The sequence below is a fragment of the Pleurodeles waltl genome, chromosome 1_1, assembly GCF_031143425.1.
Source record: "Pleurodeles waltl isolate 20211129_DDA chromosome 1_1, aPleWal1.hap1.20221129, whole genome shotgun sequence".
NCBI classification, from domain to species: Eukaryota; Metazoa; Chordata; class Amphibia; order Caudata; family Salamandridae; genus Pleurodeles; species Pleurodeles waltl.
Genome location: NC_090436.1, coordinates 826,138,661 through 826,159,250, shown reverse-complemented (window position 1 = coordinate 826,159,250; position 20,590 = coordinate 826,138,661). Strand labels below are relative to the sequence as shown.

General features: G+C 43.4%; 1 protein-coding gene across 1 annotated transcript in view; it reads left to right on the top strand.

Annotated features, from left to right (window-relative positions):
- The window catches only part of PTAR1 (protein prenyltransferase alpha subunit repeat containing 1), a 208,060-nt gene that overhangs the window by 10,300 nt on the left and 177,170 nt on the right, over positions 1-20,590 (top strand). Inside the window, exon 2 of the mRNA XM_069228803.1 lies at positions 17,981-18,150. Within this exon, the coding sequence (XP_069084904.1) occupies positions 17,981-18,150 (170 nt within the window). The remainder of the gene's footprint in view (positions 1-17,980; positions 18,151-20,590) is intronic.

Here is a 20,590-nt window from a genome sequence, read left to right as displayed (position 1 = left end):
CCCCATACATTAACTACTCAGTCCTCAATGTGCTCCAATCCAGATATTTGTTGGTCTATTTATTAGTAGTTTAAGTAAGTCTCTAATACTTTTAAATTAGATTTTTTTTTCTTTTACAGATGTTTTCAATATACACTTTCCGTCTTTAATAGCGACATTAGTTTAATGTCTTGAAAAAATCTAGCACTGAGCTTGATTGAAAAAGAAACCTTCCTAGGTGCTTTATCAAAAGTTTTCGGAAGCCAATATGGTACATTCATTGTGAAGATGATAATTGGTGCACATCCTTTAAATCATTATTTACAACAGTCTTACATAAAACAAATGAAGACCTTCACAAAACTCTATATGTAGTTAAATATACTTTTGCAACCCATGTAAACAGTGAATGTTGTATTGCCTTTTATCTGTACCTTGTTCTTTAAGACTCTTCTGTTATATTGCAGCCTTTCTGAGAAATTACTGAGCTTAGAACATACTTGCAGTCCATGTTTCCCAGATTGATTGCAATCTTCTTGACATTGTCTGATTCCCCTGAACAGTTTTCCTCCTACCAGCCATATTACTTCTGTACCTCTCTCTTTTGTTCTTTAGCCCACAGTAATGTCATAGAAGTGGTAAATGATCTTAAGTGAAAAGAAAACGCAATAAGCTTCAAGGTTAACAAAATAGTATAATGCAGCAGCTAAAAGTCAAATCTTGTTTTAGTCCTCATGTTGACTATGTTTCTATGATAGTATGTTGAAGGTGTATCTCTGATATATAGAGTTACAGGCGTTACATACCCAGGTACAAACATGCCCTGTAAATACTAGGGCACCCAACCAACAAACCATGTTCAGCAGTACAATCCAAATTGAGAAAACACAAAATAGACTTGCCCCTTTTTGGGTCTGCTTCCATATTAGGACCGCATCCCCTATGTAGACCGACCTGGAATTGAAAGTCCAGTGCTTGGGAAGTGGAAAGCAGTTCCTCCAATGACACTCTGCTACAGCAGCCCGTCTATTCAAAATGCACATGGAATCTGAGCCAGAGGGAAAAGGTGCAGCTTCAGGGATTCTGGTGAGACCGCAGCACGACCCACAGCAGCCACAGATCATAAGCATTCAAAGCAGCCTTCTGTAAAGACTTCACAAAGCATAGCCTGCTCCAGTTCAAACTTAACGAGAAATCAATAAACCTGTTAAAAAAATACCCACCAGACCAGCCCGATCAAATGGGACAGGAAAAAACATGATCCATTGTGGGAGTCACTATGTTTTATGGGAGGAAATTGGGGTGGATATTGTTGCTCTATGCCTGTCCAGGGAGGGTAAAACCTCAATATTAAGAACAGTAACAAGTAAGAGTGGACAGAGGGGAAGGAAATAAAGCAAGCATTGCCAGAGTTATCAGACCTGGCGATTTTTTTGTAGTCTGTTTCCCTTGGGAGTGCTGATTCCTTCATAAGTTACAACATCAAGATTTACATTGTTCTATCTCACTCCACACTCGGTGTGGAACAGAGACCAGAGGGAGCCCTGGGTGAAACTGTGTCCCATTGCATGTGCAGCAGGTTTGTCCCCAGCATGCAGTAATAGAGATGGTGCATTAATTTCAAACTAGTGCTCAGTTGTCTGGAATGACAGAACCTAAACCGCTACCTATGTTTGACTTCCTTCTGCATGGGCTGGTGAAGGTGGCTGGTCGCCACAATCTCTGATAACTATACAGTGACAAATGGCAACTTTGAGGGGTAGAGGGAAACCAACATTAACTCCTTTAAAAGATAGGTACCAGGAAAAGAGAAGGAGCCCCAAAACAACTGAAAAACATTGAATACGCATACATTCACGAGTGGGAGGTGGATTCTGATAGTTTTAAAACTGTTAGTAAAAGCTTTATGCAGGAGTTCTTCTCAAAGATTAAAACTGAATTATATGGTTTGAGGGAAGAGTTATAGCAGAATCTCAAGGATATCAACAAAATATGTTTTTGAGCTTGGTGTGAGAGTTCAGTCCTTGAAAGAAACAATTGATCAAAGCACTGTGGGTCAAGAGGAATACAAAGCACATCTACTGTTGCTATAGCAGCAAAAAGTGGTCCTCAAAGAGACACAAACTTTGCGAAACAGAGCACTCAAGAACAATATCCAGAAAAGACTGTCCCCAAAGGAGCAGATTGTGTAGATATCAAGAATTATTTCCCAGAGCTGTTTCACGCTGTTCTGGAAAACGATGAAGACCCCGTTTTGGATTTATAGTGCTCCTACGGTATTAGGCTGACCTAGTAAGAATTGAATACATATGGTTGATGCTGCCCATTTAGACTTAACCTTACATGTCGAAGTTTAATGGTCAACAAAATCCTAGAGGGCAGTCCAAGAAATGTTGAGTTTGGAACAGCACAGCAACTGAAGAGAGAGAGAGTTGATAATGGCTTACCATGGTGAAGTCCTGAATGGCAAAGAGTGGAGTGCAGCAAATGAGGAATGATCTCCAAAAAAGAAGAAATCCTAGTGGTGAGGAAAGCAGAAATCGAGGAATTGCAGAAAATCAGCACTGACCTGGTGGTGAGCAACCTTGACTATGATGAGGACTGATTATCTGAAATGTGCCCAAAGCTGGTAATGGGTAATTCTCATGGGTTTGTGGACGTGTTGACGTGACCTGTGTCGGAAACCTGAATTTGGGACTTGTCGAAGGCTGGGTATACTATATATATATATATATTTTTTTTGGTTTTCTTTTCCACAGCTGTTAGACATGTTGCTTGTTATGAGTGTACTCGTTACATGAATAAAATGTATGTGTAAAGGAAGTTTCAACACACAAGCACACAGATGGGATTTAGAAGTTGTTAAAGAAAACGGACACTCATGGAAGACTAACAAGTTTAATGCAAAAATAGCTGGTGTAAAAAAATATTCTGATCGCAATTTGCTATTTCAGCGGACCAGCAATCTGACATCTGACCCGATGGAACATGTCATGCTAATGTTTGAACTGTTTTGTGCTTCCTTTATACAATTTTCTCATTGCGTTATGTGGAGGAGAGCACACACAATATCAAACAAACTCTGGATAGACCGTAACAAGGAGATAGAATAATCAAAAGAACCGGCAGCAAGCCTAAATTACCCCACCTGACCCTTGTTCTAAAAGTCATCGATTAATTCAGCTGCGTGCACACACTACAAGCACCTGCTGCCAAGGTGCAACCCTAAAAAAAAGATATTATAAATGTCAGTATAGAAATAGAGAGGTGCAAAATGGATCAAATGACAACTCAAGAGTCCCAGGTACATTGATAAGCTGCTAGTCTTTTTTGTTTTTCTTCTTAAAATCATCACATATAAACAGTGGAAACAGCCAATGCGTCTTGTCCCTTGAAGGGCACTTCTTCAGGGCTGTAATATGATAGACACTGGCACAATGTAAATACACACATTAGACAAACTCTACAAAGCACATATATGCAATAAAAATAATACATAGAAACAAGGACAGAAACATATTAACTTATACAAACTGATTAAAATCCAAAGGCAAATACAAACACAAATCTTCACCCATTAAACACTGATGCAGTAATTTACATAAAAAATACGTATGCAGCTTTACATATAATAATTTGAAAATGTAATTTGTACTTCCATTGACAAAAAACCTTTGTCATTTTGTTCATATTTTAACCTTCATTATATTAAAATCCATGGTGCAAATGTTGTCAGGCCACTCTAATCATCCTGCTTATTTTTTAATATTCACTACATCAGGATCAGTAGTACTAATATTTACCATGGAGTATTACAAAATCATTCAATGCAGTTCATTATGATCGTTCAAATCATATTTTGACATACATTCCTTTAGAATCTATAGTACTGATATTTGTCACCTGATATTTAAAAATCCTCCGTACAGTCAATATATTATGCTATCCAAAAGAGCCCTAAATCTGCTGAATAGCTGTGAGAAGAGGGACTCTGAATCATAGTAGTAGGGGTTGCAGCAGAGAAACAGAGGAGGATATGGGCAGGGATGTGATTCATGCCCCTCCCGACATAGCACACACCATTTTTGTACAATAAATGGGATGTGTGAAGATTATGTGGGGAAAGTAATCAATTGGGATTGTACTATTTGGTGCACTTCACATATTTGAAGTGGAGAGACTCCTCTCATATAGTTTGATATGTATTATTGTGATCAAATATCTCATATTGATGTATCTTTGGGGTTCATATTGATATGTTATTTCCTTTGGGATGATCGGATAGTTTTGTGTGTGCTAAGCCCGGGAGGGCCATTATACATTGTGTGAATGTCCTCCTCGGTCTCTATACCATAACCACCAATACTATGATTCTGGGTCCCTTTGCTCACAGCTTTTCAGCAGGTTTAAGGCTCTTTTGGATAGCATAATATCTTGAATGAATGTACTGAAGGATTTCTAAATACCATATGACAGATGACAGATGTCAGCACTATAGATTTGAATTGAATGTGTGGCAAAATATGATGTGAACAATCATAATGAACTGCACTGATGGATTTTTGAATACTATGTGGTATATATTAGTATTACTGATCCTAATGTAGTGAATGTTAAAATGTGATCAGGGTGAATACAGTGGCCTGAAAATATTGGCACCATAGTTTTTAATGTAATGAAAATTAAAATATGATTAAAATGACTAAAGTGTTTTGTTAATGGAAGGTACAAATTGCATATTCAAATGATATCTAAAGCAGCATAAGTGTTTTTACATGTAAATTACTGTATCTGTGTTTTACAGGTGTAGTTTTGTTTTGTGTTTACCTTTTGGATTTTAGTCAGTTTGTATAAGTTAGTCTCTTCTGTCCTTGTTTCAATGCATTATTTATTTTTATTGCGTATATTTGCTTTGTAGAGTTTGTCTTATGTTGTGTCTGTTTATGTCATATTGCAGCCCAAAAGAAGTCCCCTTCAAGGGATGAAACACATTGTCTGTTTCCAGTGTTTATATGTGATGATTTTAAGAGGGGAAAACTAAAAGAAGACTCTAACAGCTTATCAATGTAACTGGGACCCTTCAGTTGTCATTCCACCTGTGGTGCACCCCTCTATTTCCGTATTGATGTTACTAACAAGGGTGTGCCAGGGCCTTTTTTTTTTGTTTTATATATAAAAAAAAATCGTAGTTTTCGTACAGATGCAAACCACACCAGACCAATACCAGCAGTGTGGGCCTTACATTTGAGTTCCAGGTGGTCAGTGCAAACTGTGCAACCTCGTGTAGATCTTTAAAACATGCCAAGCGCAATATCTCTGCTATATTACTAATTGTCTCTAGTCTCATGATACAGTCACAGTCAGTGTGGGCTCCCAGCATATTGGAACCAAGGGGTCCCAGATCCTTTTGTAATTTGGGGCACCTCTCTGGCTTTGTATACTACATTTTCCCTTGCTGCACCCTGGTCCATGTCCCTAATCCATTCATGCAATAGAGGTGGGGGAGAGGGGTACGTTTGCACCTAAGAGCAGTCCCAGATCACATGGTAATGGTAGCCTGAAAGAAGTGACACCAGAGGCACTAGAGTCTTATGGCATGCCCCATACACCACAGCCGAGCCAGGGAGTAGTAAACTTGGTGGAACTATTTAAAGTCTATTAGGTGGAATGGCATGGAAATGGCTAGCATCTAGATGTAATTTTAGCCTTGGCCCAATCCTCGTCATGGGGGACCCCAAGCCGGTTACAACCTCATCCTCCGGCTCATCAGGGGCATCAGGTGTGTTGAGTTACTAAAGATTTGTATAATCATGAGATGCCACCTTCAGCCAAATCGTCAGTTATTAGTTTGCATTCTAAGGGGCTACACTGAGGGAGCGCTCTCAATTTCTTCTTATAACCTTTCAAAACATGCTGTAGTTGTAGATACCACGAAAACTGGAAGGAGTGAGGGTGAAATTCAGTTGCTAATTCCTCAAAGGATGTCATGTGGCCTTCCTCCCAGATGTGCCGGAGTGTGGAGATAATATTAAGGTCCTAGCTGCGGAACCCTGCAAAGCCTGCTGTCTTTGAGAGCCATGCCCTCTGCCATAGGGGGTCTCCCCGGTGATGGGGCTGAACCATTTCATGTGTCAGAGGGCCGCATACAAGCATCTATTGGGGACACGGGTGACCGGGGGTAGCAACTGAGGAAGGGATTTGTTGTATAGCAATGCGAAAATGCCATGTGGATGGTTCAAGTCTTATTACAGTCTATGATTGGGGTCGCCCCGTCTGCCCGAATCCAGTCATTAATATTGACAAACTGAGAGACCCAATTATACAATCTTCCATCTGCCCAACCCAGCCCTGCCTCCTATGGAGAGAAAGAACTAATTTTTTTTTTTTTATGAGAGCCTGGGTATTTTCCCCAGCCAGAGAACGCTGATGATTTGTGCCTGTGAGTGAGCAGAGGTAAAAAAAACTGAGAAAACGGGATGGGGAGACAGTTTTAAACAGCTGCACCTCTTCCTGAGGCAATGAAGTCTATTCCCTCATGTCGCATCTCACATTAGTCAGCAGCAGTGTAATATTTTTCTCCCATTATCTTTGTTGGGTGAGGGCTACCGTCATTCCCAGGTAGCGGAAGTTGTCTGTCATCCGCAGCCTTGGATCAATCACCTCCCGGTTCAACACTCCCTGTATTGATACAAAAGTCCCCCAATTAACCCTGAGTCCCGATGCAGCTCTATTAATCATTAGTATTTCTATGTGCCACTAGATTTTAGTCCCATAGTCTCTGGAAGACGAGCAGCATTTCGTCCACATTCAAAGAGACGCAGTCTTCAGGTCCTCCTTTCCATCTGAAATCGCTGAGTCGCATCCACTTGGATGAGCTCTGCAAGAGGCTCCTTCTCAAGTGTGAATAATAAGGGAGAAAGCAGACATCCTCGCTGTAGGAGGCTGGCCTAGTTTGTAGTGGGTACCTTAGGTATTTACCCCTTATACCAGGTCCAGTTATCCCTTATTAGTGAAATATAGTAGTGTTCTAGCTTCTTAGGCTGATAGGTTTAGCTGTAGCAGAGCATCTTAGGCTGAACTAGGAGAAAGTCAATACTCAGTGTAACCAAAAATAAAGGTGGTTTATTTTAGTAACACAAGGCCAAAAATATCTTTGAGCTCAGGAAAGTAGGAGTAAAGTACTGCAAGTTTCCTTAGGACACACTACAAGTCGTGATTAGATTTATTGCAAGACTACAAGCAACAAATGGTGGATTTCTGGACCTGAAGACCAGTAATGAGAAGAGACCAAGTCCAGAAGTCGCAGAAGATTCCAGGAAAGACAGGAGCCCCAGCCAACCTAGAAGATGGTGCAAAAGAGGATTCTCCAGTTAGAAGAAGTCTGCAGAAGAGCACCAAAGAAGATGGCTGCGGGTTCCTGCGTGATGCAAAGGATGTCCCACATGGAGATGTTGGATGCAGGCGAGTTTCAGCGCTGGATTCGTCTAACAAGCCTTGGTTCAAGCAATGTCCCTGATTGCATCAAAATGGTGCTGCCTTGACCCAGGAGGGACCTGGGGGCCTCAACTCGGACTGACGAGGCAGAGGGGGCACCCAACACTAGAGGGAACCCACAGATGACCAGGCAACACCCACGGAGGTCCCACGACACCGGGACAAAGAAGGTGCAAATTGCAGTTGTTGCAGCACTACAAAGGAAGGTCTCACGCCGCCGGAAAACAACTCAGCGAGTTGAGCGTTGCAGGATAGAGTGCTGGGGTCCTGGGCTAGGCTGTGCAAGAAGGATTCTTGCAAATAGTGCACAGAGGCCTCAGGAGGTGAAGATGACGAGGTGCACAGGGGTAGTGTCGCAAACGTGAAAGGCAAGCTCTTATCTCCTTCAAATTTGGACAGCAGGGCCTTAGGACAGTCTGTGTCGAAGGGGTCCACCACCTGTGTTCCAAAGAGCATGCTCGTCACCAGGAAAGGAGTCCAAGAGAACCGGTCGTTGTCTTAGAAGGTGCCTGCTGGAGCAGGGTAGTGCAGAGTCGAAGTAGCCCTTCTGGATACTTTGTTGCAGTTACAGTGGTTCCTGGAGCAGTCTGCGGTCGATCCGAGATCAGAGGATGAAGTAGTAGTTGCAGAGGATTCCTGATGGAAACTTGCAAGCAGAATCTCAATGAAACCCACAGGAGAGGCCCTATTTAGCCCTTAGAGGGGGATTGGCTACCTAACCAGGTATGGACCTATCAGGAGGGGTCGCTGACATCACCTGCTGGCACTGGTCACTCAGAGGCCCCCCGAGTGTCCCCACACCTTGGAAAACAAGATTGCTGAAGTATGGGCCACACTAGAGGAGCTCTGGGCACCACCACTGGGGTGGTGATGGACAGGGTAGTGGTCACTCCTCTTTCCTTTGTCCAGTTTCGCACCAGAGCAGGGACTGGGGGTCCCTCAACCGGTTTAGACTGGTTTATGCAAGGAGGGCACCATCTGTGCCCTTCAAAGGATTTCCAGAGGCTCTGGGAGGCTACCCCTCCCTAGCCTGTAACACCTATTTCCAAAGGGAGAGGGTGTAACACCCTCCTCCCAAAGGAAATGCTTTGTTCTGCCTTCCTCGGACTGAGCTGCTCAGACCCAAGGAGGGCAGAACCCTGTCTGCGAGGTGGCGGCAGCTGTAGCTGCAGTGCAAGCCTTGGAGAGCTGGTTTGGCAGTACTGGGGGTCCATGGTGGAACCCAAGGATGCATGGAATTGGCTCCCTAATACCAAATTTGGAATGGGGGAACAATTCCATGATCTTAGACACCTTACATTGCCATATTCAGAGTTACCATTGTAAAGCTACATATAGGTGTTCACCTATATGTAGTGCACGTGTGTAATGGCGTCCCGCACTCGCAAAGTCCGGGGAATTGGCCCTTGACTGCGTCGGGGCACCTTTGCTAGTGCAAGGGTGCCCCCACACTTAGTAACTTTGCACCTAGCCTTCAGTAAATACAGGTTAGACATATAGGTGACTTATAAGATAATGAAGTGCAGTGAAAATGGCTGTGAAATAGTGTGTGCACTATTGCAAGCAGGCTGCAGTGGCAGTCCTGTGAAAGGGTTTGTCTGAGCTCCCTATGGGTGGCAAAAGAAATGCTGCAGCCCATAAGGATCTCTTGGAATCCCAATGCCATGGGTACCTAGGTACCATATACTAGGGACTTATAAGGGGGATCCAGTGTGCCATTTGGAATTGGTAAATGAAGTTACTAGCCTATAGTGACATATTTAGAAGCAGAGAGAGCATAAGCACTGAGGTTCTGGTTAACAGAGCCTCAGCAACTCAGTTAAGCACTACTGACAACACACACATTAGGCCACAAACTATGAGCACTGGGGTCCTGGCTGTCAGGATCTCAGTGACACAGTAAAAACACACTGACACACACTCACAAACAGGCCGGCAGTGGGGGTAACCATGCTAAAAAGAGGCTACTTTCTCACACTCACCAGGTGCCCCTTTCCTTGGGGAATGTGAGCGACAGTGCTCTATTGTTGAGCATAAAGTTGTTTTGATCAGGATGGACGACTGGGTCCACCACCTTGCTAAGGGAGGTGTCCAACATCACGGTGAGAATTTTTACTTCAAGATTGATATTGGAGATAGGGTGTTAGGAACTATATTCCTCTGGGTTGTTGTCTGGCTTCAGGATTACTGTGATTGTTGCACCGCATAGGTCTCTGGGCAGTCTCCTCATTTCAAATGCATCTTATACACTGCTAGGTGGTGCTAGATATTTAGGGAGGACTGTCTTTTGAAGAACTTGAAAGGGGGAGTAATATGTGTATTGCCTTTCGGCTTAGTGGTGCAGTGCTAAGACGTCTTCCAGCCCCAGCGAATCTGCAGTGTCTAAAGGCGTGTGGATCTTTGGAGCAGTGCCGCTGAGTAAGTGTCAAGCAGCGGGTCCATCACTGCATTTAAGTCTCACCCCATCAGTGAATAGCCAGGTATGGTGGTAGTTAGCAAGTGTGCTACCACCTCCAGTGCTGAGTCTACTGGGTAGGTGAGGGGCACATACTCTACCAAGCAACCATGCCTGCACCGCTATAGTCCTGAATATCATGACATACCGTCCAAGGGGATCTGTGTGAACTTCGTGTACCACCAAGGGAAATGTCCTCTTGAACAGTATTGCCACTCTTTTAGAGCCCCTAGTGTATCCTGAATGATATACCCTTGAGTATCCGTGCGTCCCAAGAAGGAACATTCTGTTCCCCGTAAGTGTGTCTCCTATAGCATAAGAAATGCTGGGTGGTGTCTTGTAGCATACGCAAATAAAGCCCCCCCCATTTAATCTTTTCATTGAGCCCATTCACGTTCCAGGTGACTGTTGTGCCCCCTGAGGGTCCCGAGGCTAGGTCAGTGGCCATTGAATCTTGGGTTGTGAGTTGTGTGTCCAAAGAGGGACCTAGCACATTGAATACGCTGAAATTGTGTTAGTTCACCCAGAATATGTTCAGATCAGACGAGGTCTAGAACATTTCTGGACCAATACTACTCAATAGCAACAAAGAGGATGGTGGGTTAGGTTTGTTCCTATCCAGACAGCTAAGAACTAAAGTGCATATTTCACATTCAGATAAAGAGGAGAGGTGTCTTCTGCTAAATGGCACACTGAAAAGGGTAGCACTATCGGAGCAACTATCCATGTTCTCATTTTGAGCCAGGAGAGGTACCTCAGAGTGATGGTGAAGGAACTTTTACACAAGTCAGTTGGTCCTATAAAAATAATGAGAACCTGTAACTGGATTATGTGTGCAACTGTAGATAAATTACAGAATAGATACAGTAGCCGTTTTGGATGAAAGGAAGACACATGTAGGAGATCTGGTGCTAGTAGACTTAAGGGGACACTGAAACTTGCATATGTCAGTGTTAACCACCTCTCTGGGGCACATCCTGGTTACACGATGTTTGATCACTTACATATAGAAAAGTATTTTATTGCTTATAGTCAAATAGGTAGAACATGGACCTGATGCTGTTGGAGCACATCTGCTATTAATTGGTGGCAGAAGGCCTCTCCGATAATAATGGGCATGGGAGGTTAAAATAGATACTACTCAAAGACTCAATAGTATGCACAAATCGGGAACATGCATTAAAGAGTACCTGGAAATAACAATGGTAGCAAAGTAAGTATGTGTGTAGTATGGGCGATCTGTAAGCTGTGGTGCGAGTACACTTTATATTAGAGGCATCCCAATTAAAAAAGCTGGAGTGAGGCCGTTGCAAAAATTGTGAGACAAGGAGCGGGGACTATTCACAAAATAACACAATCTCAATGGGCATGTTGTAAGGTTCTAGCCTTAAGAGAACAACTGTGAACGCTAGAGATGGAAGGAACTTATTATTTTAGAACCTGCCTAAATTATAGATATCATAACAAGGTTAATATGGCAGGTAGGTGATTGGCTGCTACATTATGAGCAAAGCAAGTTCATAATTCTATAAAAGGGGTATGAAGGGATGATACTTTTGCAAGTGCCACTGTTAGCTTCCATCTATTTTTCACATGGCGGTACATTACAGACACAACAAAAGCTGCCGATAGGGAATATTACACGGCTGACGTAGATTAGTTGAAGATTGGGGACTAGAGGTGGAGTCGTCTATCACCAGACACTGAATGTTATGGGCCATAAAGAGCTTTGGGCTCTCCATTGCACCAGTCCTTGATTGGTTTCAGCAGTTTCAGAAGGTTGTTAGCATTCTGTTGATAGCAATTCTTAAAATACTAATGAGTTAAATCCTCTCAGTGTTAACCCCTGCACCAACCTTGAATGGGGCTTTCATAACCCTCATACACAAACTAAAACCCAACTTTCCAGACTTACCATCCCATAAACTTGATAAATTTAGATGGATATTTTTTCCTCAAAGTACTAGCAGAGAGTGTGTATAATATAATACCGGAGTTGATACATCCAAATGAACAAGGATTCTTCAGTGGTAGAGAGACAGGAGTTAGCACTAATACGAATTTTCACATTGTGGACATTGGCCAGAGGAACAACAGAGAGAGTTTTCTCCTGTTTGTAGATAACCGTTTGACAGGGTGAATTTAGCATTTCTCTAGAATGCCCTAGGAAAGCAGTATTTGGAGGTGCAGTGTTTGAGGGAAATGTTTTTACAGTACATGACGCCACAGGCAAGAGTTATAGCCACTGGCAGCCTAGGAGAGGGATCATATAAGGAGGGCCACAAGATGGCTGTTCATTGTCCCTTCCACCTTGTTTGTTTTAAGAGATAACTTAGATACACAAAGGGTGAAAGTAAGGCTGAATATTTTAATTTGTGGACAATATTATTCTTACATTCACTCCAATAATTCCAGCCTGTCTATGGTTTCAGAGCCAACCTGTCCAATTCAGAAGGACTGATGATTAAGGCATCCAACTTGACAGTATAGGATCTCCAAAGATCCACACTCTTTTAGTGGGTTTTGAAAAATATTAGAAATTGGGCGATGGTGATAGCAAGGACTCTGCCAGAAACGTTTACCAGAATTAAGAAAATCTGAATATATGCATATAAAATGGACCTTTCCAATTGGCATATAATTTCTCTTGGGGATAAGGATAGTAGCAGTGAGAATAACAGTAATACCCAGAATTCTCTACCTATTCCATATGTTCCCACTTAACATCCGAAGAGCTGATACAAACGATGCACAACTTGTGCTTGAACTATATAAGGCAAGGAAAAGGAGCACAGATTGGGTGGACATGTGGTCATGTATAAACCCTGGGAGGCAGGCTTGGTCATACCTCATGAGCTCAGACAAAACCAAGCATCACTCCTGAGATTTGTGGTAGAATGGTCCCACACTTAAACACAAAAAGAATGGTGCTATGTAAATCCTACTCAGGAAAGAGCTCTATGGGAGGATGCATGACTGCCTAGACTCCAGATAAAGGTGCAACTTCGTCTCTTCTGTGGCACAGCCCACGTTGAAAGTATGGGCTAAGTGTAAAGGCTGGGTCTAGCTTACTATCCATTCACCCTTATGGCCATTATTGGGAAATTATACCTTGTCTCCAGGAATGGAAACCTGATCCGTTGAAGCTTGGAGTCATGGGACAAATGTGAAAATAAATCCTTCCTGCAAACTAAGAAAGATTTAGGCCTATTTGAAAAGGAAGGATTCTGCTATTTGCAAGTGCTCCACTCTGTTTTGCAGCACTGGTTTGGCGGTGATGCTCAGTCCCAGACATCCTTTTGGAAGCTGATTAAAAACATTCAGCCAGGTTGTGGGGAGTCTTACTCGTCTATAAGATCTTCACATAGCCGGAGGAATCTGTGGGCATGCCATACCAGAAATTAGCATAGAAATTGAGTCACCATAGAAAAAGACCAACAGCGACTTATTTTAAAGAAACAAAATAATCTTGCTCACCAGGCACAAGAGAAAGAAATGCGGAACATAATACTATATAGGTGGCACTATGCCTGGGTTGCCTACATGGATTTGACATGAGGCCAAAAGCTTGCTGGAGAGGATGTAGTGAACTAGGAACACTGCTGCACATTATACACATTTCCACTTGTAAGTAAATATTGGCTAGAGTTCTTAGAAGGGAAATGCTGCATTACTGAAGTGGATCTAGCTAGTGTATCGCTGTGATTATTAGGCTCCCCCTCAGAAAGTGGTTAAAGGGAAAACAATTCCTTTTCTTTTATGAGCTGCTAATCAAGTCGTCTTCGGGTTACGAGACACAACTGAAGCTCCAGAATATTACATGTGATTAATTAATCTTTGGTTCTTACTAAGAATGGAGAAATTGGAACATGGAATAATGTAGAACATGGGTACTCACAAACTTTTTCTCGGGGGCCAAAATTGCAGTATGGTTTGCGGCCGAGGGCCGCACTGAAGTGACAACGGGGGGCGGGGCTAAACAATGCACACACAGCGCCATCTGCACACAGCGCCATCTGCTCTCACCCCTACCCCAGTAACACACACAGCGCCATCTGCTCTCACCCCTACCCCTGTAACACACACTGCGCCATCTGCACACAGCGCCATCTGCTCTCACCCCTACCCCAGTAACACAGACCGCGCCATCTGCACACAGCGCCATCTGCTCTCACCCGTACCCCAGTAACACACACTGCGCCATCTGCACACAGCACCATCTGCTCTCACCCCTACCCCAGTAACACACACAGCGCCATCTGCACACAGCGCCATCTGCTCTCACCCCTACCCCAGTAACACACACACAGCGCCATCTGCTTTCACCCCTACCCCAGTAACACACACACAGCACGCACACACACAGCGCCATCTGCTCTCACCCCTACCCCAGTAACACACACACACAGCGCAATCTGCTCTCACGCCTACCCCAGTAACACACACTACATTAAAAACAAATAAATAAATAACCAAAGAGCCTTACCTGACTCAAAGCACTGTAAAGATGCCACAAATGTAGAACAGCAGGCAGGCAGGCGGGCAGCAGACGTGGAGCCGGTGACAGGAAGCAGACGACAAAGCCCCGTAAAAGTTAGCTGCAAATGCTGACTTTTATGGGGTTTTGGCTTCCAGGATCGTCAGGGTAACGCCATAAACAATGGCTGCTGTACGTAAACATAGAGGAGGGCCGCGGGAGCATGCGCAAGGAAGCCACTGTTGCGCATGCTCCCGCGGCCCTCTTCTATGTTTACATACTGCGGCCATTATGATATGGCGTTTGTTGTGCGTCTCGCGGGCCGCCAAACTAGGTCCGTGGGGCCGCTGGCGGCCCGCGGGCCGTACTTAGAGTACCGTTGATGTAGAATGACAAACCAGCTTGGAGCACAGTAGGACCGGTTCAGTATTTCCTGGCTAGACTATAGTAGTGTGACATGTTCCTAGAAGTCTGAGAGCACTCAAACTACTAAAAGAAAAGAAAAGACAATGGATCGCGGACCTCATTAGGTATTTATACCTGGCTTTAAGGACCTAAATTGTACAAAGGGTAAATGGATGTATAATAAAAGATACCAAGGCAATATAGTATGTAGAGAGGTTGTTAGTCAAGGTGCAGGGAGTTGCATTTATTAATTTGACGAAATTGACAACCACTGAATTTTGCATTTATTATTAACAATAAAAGGGTCAAAAATAAAAAATCTGAACTTTATGGATGCAGACAAAGACAGACATATCCTGGTAAGAGCCCCGTCTCACATCGAAGGCTCAAATCTGGTCCTGTCAAGTCAGTGACAGAATTTCCACTTTACCCTCCTTCCTGGCACCCCCACGCATTCATCCTTACCAATCCAGGATGGTCTTGGACCCATATATACTAAATACCTAATTTGTTTTTATTTTAATCGTGCTAAAGTGCAATTACATCCAAGCCTTACTGGTATAGTATAACAATATATCATGATGGGTCTCCAGCAAATGGGTTTCTCCCGCACCATTTTTATTCTGATCGACTCTGTTTTCCAAATGTGACTCCATTGTATTTAATTTTCTTCATGGCACTTGGTGCCTCTCCTTCCCCACTCTGAACTATCTCTTTCTCATTTTCAGATCTAATTACAAACTCTTTTTTTTGGTTTTTTGCTAGAGCGTCACTTCTTGCGTTGATTCCCTATGTCATTGGCAGGAGCACAGATGAACACAAGAAAAACAAGCATTTGCAATGCAATAGGTCATTTGGCTGAGTTAGAGCTATTGGCATTGTAAATGCATAAATGGACTTTTTGTCACATAAATTGGTCAACAGCCCTGCCGCATAATTTGGTCCATTCCTGCCACATAATTCCAATGGCCCTGCATATAACTAAAGCACTTATATTTACCTTCTTCAACACATTATCTGGGTGCTGTGTCACTGATGAAAAGAAATGTTGAGTGCACATATTACACTATAGCAGGCTTCTAACTCCTTCCTTCATGGCAAAGCTTTGCTGTTATCCTTGAACTGAAGTCTCTCAATGGGACTTCAAATTCATTACCATCTCCCAGATGTAGAACATGATTTACAACCTTGTTGAATACGGCGCCCAGAGCAAGTCTGCCTTTTTGATATACAATGTGCATGTACGTAAGAAAAGTCACTCTCCTTCGGGAACTGCAGCTCGTATTATACAACTGCCTAGAGGCTGATGCTATAAACTGTACTGTTAGGACTTAATCATTACCATAAAAAAGTCAGCAGATCAAACGTCACATTGGCACAGCAGCGCATGGAAATTGTGAAAATTCCAAATAATGCGCATACGCCTTTAGCTGAACGTGTTTTGATATAAAAGCAACAACACGACCGGGCCCTAAAAAAAAAAAAGCTACATTCGTAAAACAAAGGCGAAGCTTTGTAAAACTAAGTTTCGAAGCAATATGGAAATACTTAATGTTACGTGAACTCCAAACTATTTCCTTTTCTTTCTATACGTCCTAAAAATGCTTTTCAGTTCATTATCATTTTGGCGTATATAGTGTACGATGAATGTATGTATGTTTCCATCTGGTTCCCCATGTGTACTCACTATTCGTGCTGCCTCGTCCCTGCTTTGTACTGTATTGTAAATTTATTTCTGTTGTGTATTGTATTAGCCTCAGAAGTTTGTCAGCAGATCCTCCAGATGGCGAAAGGGCTTGGGTTAATTTGCTTTCTCAAGCGTTATACATCACCCAGCTCGTTGACACTGTGGCGGGGGAGGGTTTTCCTGGAGGGATCAGCCTCCTCACAGCTGTTCAAACCTGCCAGACCGAGCTCCGAGAAGCAGTCTTTAAAAAAGTATCAGAATAATAAAATAATTTTCAAATGCTCACACACGCGATAGGAAATTATTTATTTATAAAATGAATCACAAACTGACTTTATGGCGTTAAAGACGATGCTAAGTAACTTTTAAGGAATTACTTTTGGAGTAAGGTTTAAAATCGCAAAATGATGGCCATTGGCTCACCGACTCGCAAACACTTCAGGAAGACTGCCAGCACATTAACTCCTATGGGCCCTGAGAGCCGTGGAACGTGAGCGCAGATTGACACTGACAAGCACACCCAGGACTGCTCATGCTTTGGGCTCATGGGAGCACTGCAGCTGCAGTACTGGGCACTGCGCTGGAAAAAGATGGAAGCTGCAGGTTTGGCTCACGACTCACAAACACTTCACGGAGGCTGCCAGCACATTAACCCCTGTGGACCGGAGAGCCGAGGAATGTAAGCACGGGCCAACAATGAAGTGTTGCATATATCTTAAAACTTTTGAAGTAGTCACATTGAAAAAGGAAAACTTGATGAAATCGCTCAAAACCACAACTGGCGTCAGCTTAAATAAGTAGTGCAAAAGGTAGCAGAGGTGGGAGGGATGGAATGCTGCAATAAAACGCAATTAGCAATCAGCCTGAAACACCCACAGTGAAACAGAAGCAACAAAGATGATAAAGTAGTCTGTGAAAGCAACAGAAAAATAATCAAAGTGAAATAATACAGCAGTAGATCAATGCTCTGAAACAGAAAAAGGAGTGAGAAAAAGGCAGAACTGACTGGTAGCGAGCAAGATATTTTTAAAGGACACTGCAACTAACAAATGAAATCGCTTTAAGCCATAAGAAGTACACTAAAGTTTACAACAAGCTGTACACTTACGCTTGACCTAAAATATAACTGATTAGAAATGCCACTGGATGAATTGTCGTTCTTTGATGCACTTTCTTTTTAATTTGTCTAATAATGTAGTAATTCAGATTTTGGTGGCTACCTGGATGTGTTAAAGGAAGGTTATGCAACTGCAGGAGGTCAAGGAATTTAACGAGATATGAAAAAAGGCGTAATAGGACAGCAGCCATTCTTTTCATCCTTTTCATAGTGCTATTCTTTTTATTCATGTCACAGATGAGCTGCCTCAACAGGGTTGGCTCTTTTATGTTAGTTTGGTATCTTACATAATTTACATGTTGTTTACTAATTCTTAATGGAAAAGTTTATAAATTAGTAATTCCTAGTTTTCATTTTTTTTTAAAGAGATGAAATTGGATTAATACCATGCCCAGAAGCGAGGTACAACCGCAGCCCTATAGTTTTGGTTGAAAACAAGCTTGGAGTAGAGAGCTGGTGCATCAAGTTTCTTTTGCCATATGTCCACAGCAAACTACTTCTCTACAGGCAAAGAAAGCAGTGGTTGAATCGGGAAGGTGAGTTATCTTTTTCTGAAACCTATATATTCAACAAAACAATTCATATTTAAGAACTTGTTTGTGGTATAACACAAAAATAATCCTTGAAAAAGATATACATTAAGGAAATTATAGTTCAGACATAATACAAAACAAAAGGTCTGCTTATGCTTATCAGTATCTTCTCCATCATTATTCACCCAAAATCTATGCTTCTTTCTATTTAAGTGTGCCCAGGAGTTTTACTCTTTCAGTTGTGCAGATAAGCAAGGTAGCTGCATAATTCTAGCAGTTTCCAATTTTTTCATCTGACCATAAAATCTCTTTAGCTAAATTGACTTGATTAATATTTTCAGTTTTTTTTTTTAACTGTTTAAAGTTTGTGAATCAGAGTTTGGCGTTTACCATCATAATGGTGCCTCTGATCTGTGAACATTGTTTTGCAATTCACACACTATAAGTGATCATGTTTTTTTAATAAAATATTAAATAGTGGACTGTGTACCATTTTCTGATTTATGTTTTTAGAGCTTGGTTTCAATATACCCTTCTCTCCCCCTTGCTTGAGTGTGCCCTTATCTCTATGGCTGGTTGGGGGGGGTGTGGCTAACAGCCATGCAAGATGGCGGCACCCTAGGAGAGCTAACCATTGGTCGCCCCAACATCAGCCGCGTAGCAGTCATTGGAGTGGCTGAAGAGGGTGCATAGAGAGTTGCAGTGGCCCCAGACCTTGCCAGCAGCAGAGCCCCCGTTGGACTTGCGCGAGGGCTACTGTCGATGGACTGGGAGACTTTATCCACGGCAGCCCCATGGCACAAAATGGTAGCCGTGTTGCAAATTGGTCTGCACTAGAGGCTGCGCTTAGTCGAGATGGAGGGGGGGAGCACGGTGGTTCACCTGCAGCTCCCAGAGGGGTAGCACCTGGCACTGCCATAAGAAGTGAGCCTCAATAACAGGGGAGGTGGCAGATGAAGGTCTTTACTCTCTCTGCGTGTGAGGCCGTAACAACAGACTATGATGAGAGCGGACTTCGGCTGGTTTTTGGGCCCTACCTGGAGATTGCAGCTGACTGACAGCGCTGCTGAGCCCACTGGAGGGATCATTTGTATTGTGGCGGGCTGGGGGAGGCTGAGCGGAGCTACATGCCACCCCTTTTCAGCTCCGATATGATGCTGAAGTTCACTGTGCATGCTTACATTGTTGACAACTGTTTTTGGTACGTTGGACTGGTGGCTTTTGCAGCACTGTCCTGGGGATTGGAAGTTTGGAATGTTTGACTCAGGTGGCAGGAGACTGCATCCGAGACATTGGACTTGTAATTTGTTTAGTAGCCTCGCTTTGGCACAGCGGGAGGGGTGGGGGCTAGTAAAGTAATGGTCGATGTACTGATGCATCATTATGTCACAAGCCACACCTTGTACTTCCCTTAGTTGGAATGTGTGGGGTATGGATTGCAGTACAAAGCTGTACAAGTTCCTCTTGCGCTTGAGACACAGGATTTTGGATGTGGCTGTCCTGCAGGAGACACCCCTGGCGAGTGGAGAGGTTGATGCACTGCAGCCGAGATGGAGCAGCCAAGTGTATGCCATAACCTTTTCATCTTATGTCTGTGGTGCACTGGTGTGGATTTGACCGAGGATGCCTTTGAATGTCACGTTGGACCATATTGATATGGAGGATTGGTATGCCTTCATTAGATGACTGCTCAGTGGACTGGACTGGACTGGACTGGACTGGAGTTGGTGTTGGGCAGCATATATGCCCCGAACATCAACCAAACAGTTCAGCGACTCCTTGGCCCCTCTACCGGCACTGATGCCAGAGGTACTGAGGCTGTTTGGGGGAGGCTGTAACACTATAGCAGGTCCAGCCCTGTACCGTTCTAACCCCAGACCTTCCAGACTCTCTAACTGTTAGGGTTGCTGCCAAATTCTGAGGTTGGGGTTCCCATTGGGGGTTGTTGGACACATGACTCTCACACCTGCAGGAATATACATAATACTCCCCGGGTTATAACCTGCATGTCCGCCTAGATGGTTGTTTGTGTAGCTCAGCAGTCAATCGGGCTATCATCAGGGTAGAACACATAGTATGCACACTTTCTGACGACAACCCGGTGCTACTTGACCTAGCATGGGGAGATGTATCACAGCAATACCTACATGGAGTCTGGTGGCCTTGTCACTTTAGAGCTCATCTTCAGAGAGCCCCTAGCCACCCTTATCAGTAACTTATTTTGCAGACAAAACTGGGACAGTGAGGGGTGTAGCCACTAAATGGGAGCCAATAAAACTGCGGGTTAGAGATTCTGCACTGGACAGTTAGTGAGACTGTGTAGATCGTTGTCTGACAGGCTGACCATACTAAAAAATTAGCTGGCAGACTTTGAGCGCTCCCTTTATACCGACCCTGCAGGACACTTTAGACTATTGGGGGGGGAATTGTTCTGAGGTAGGGG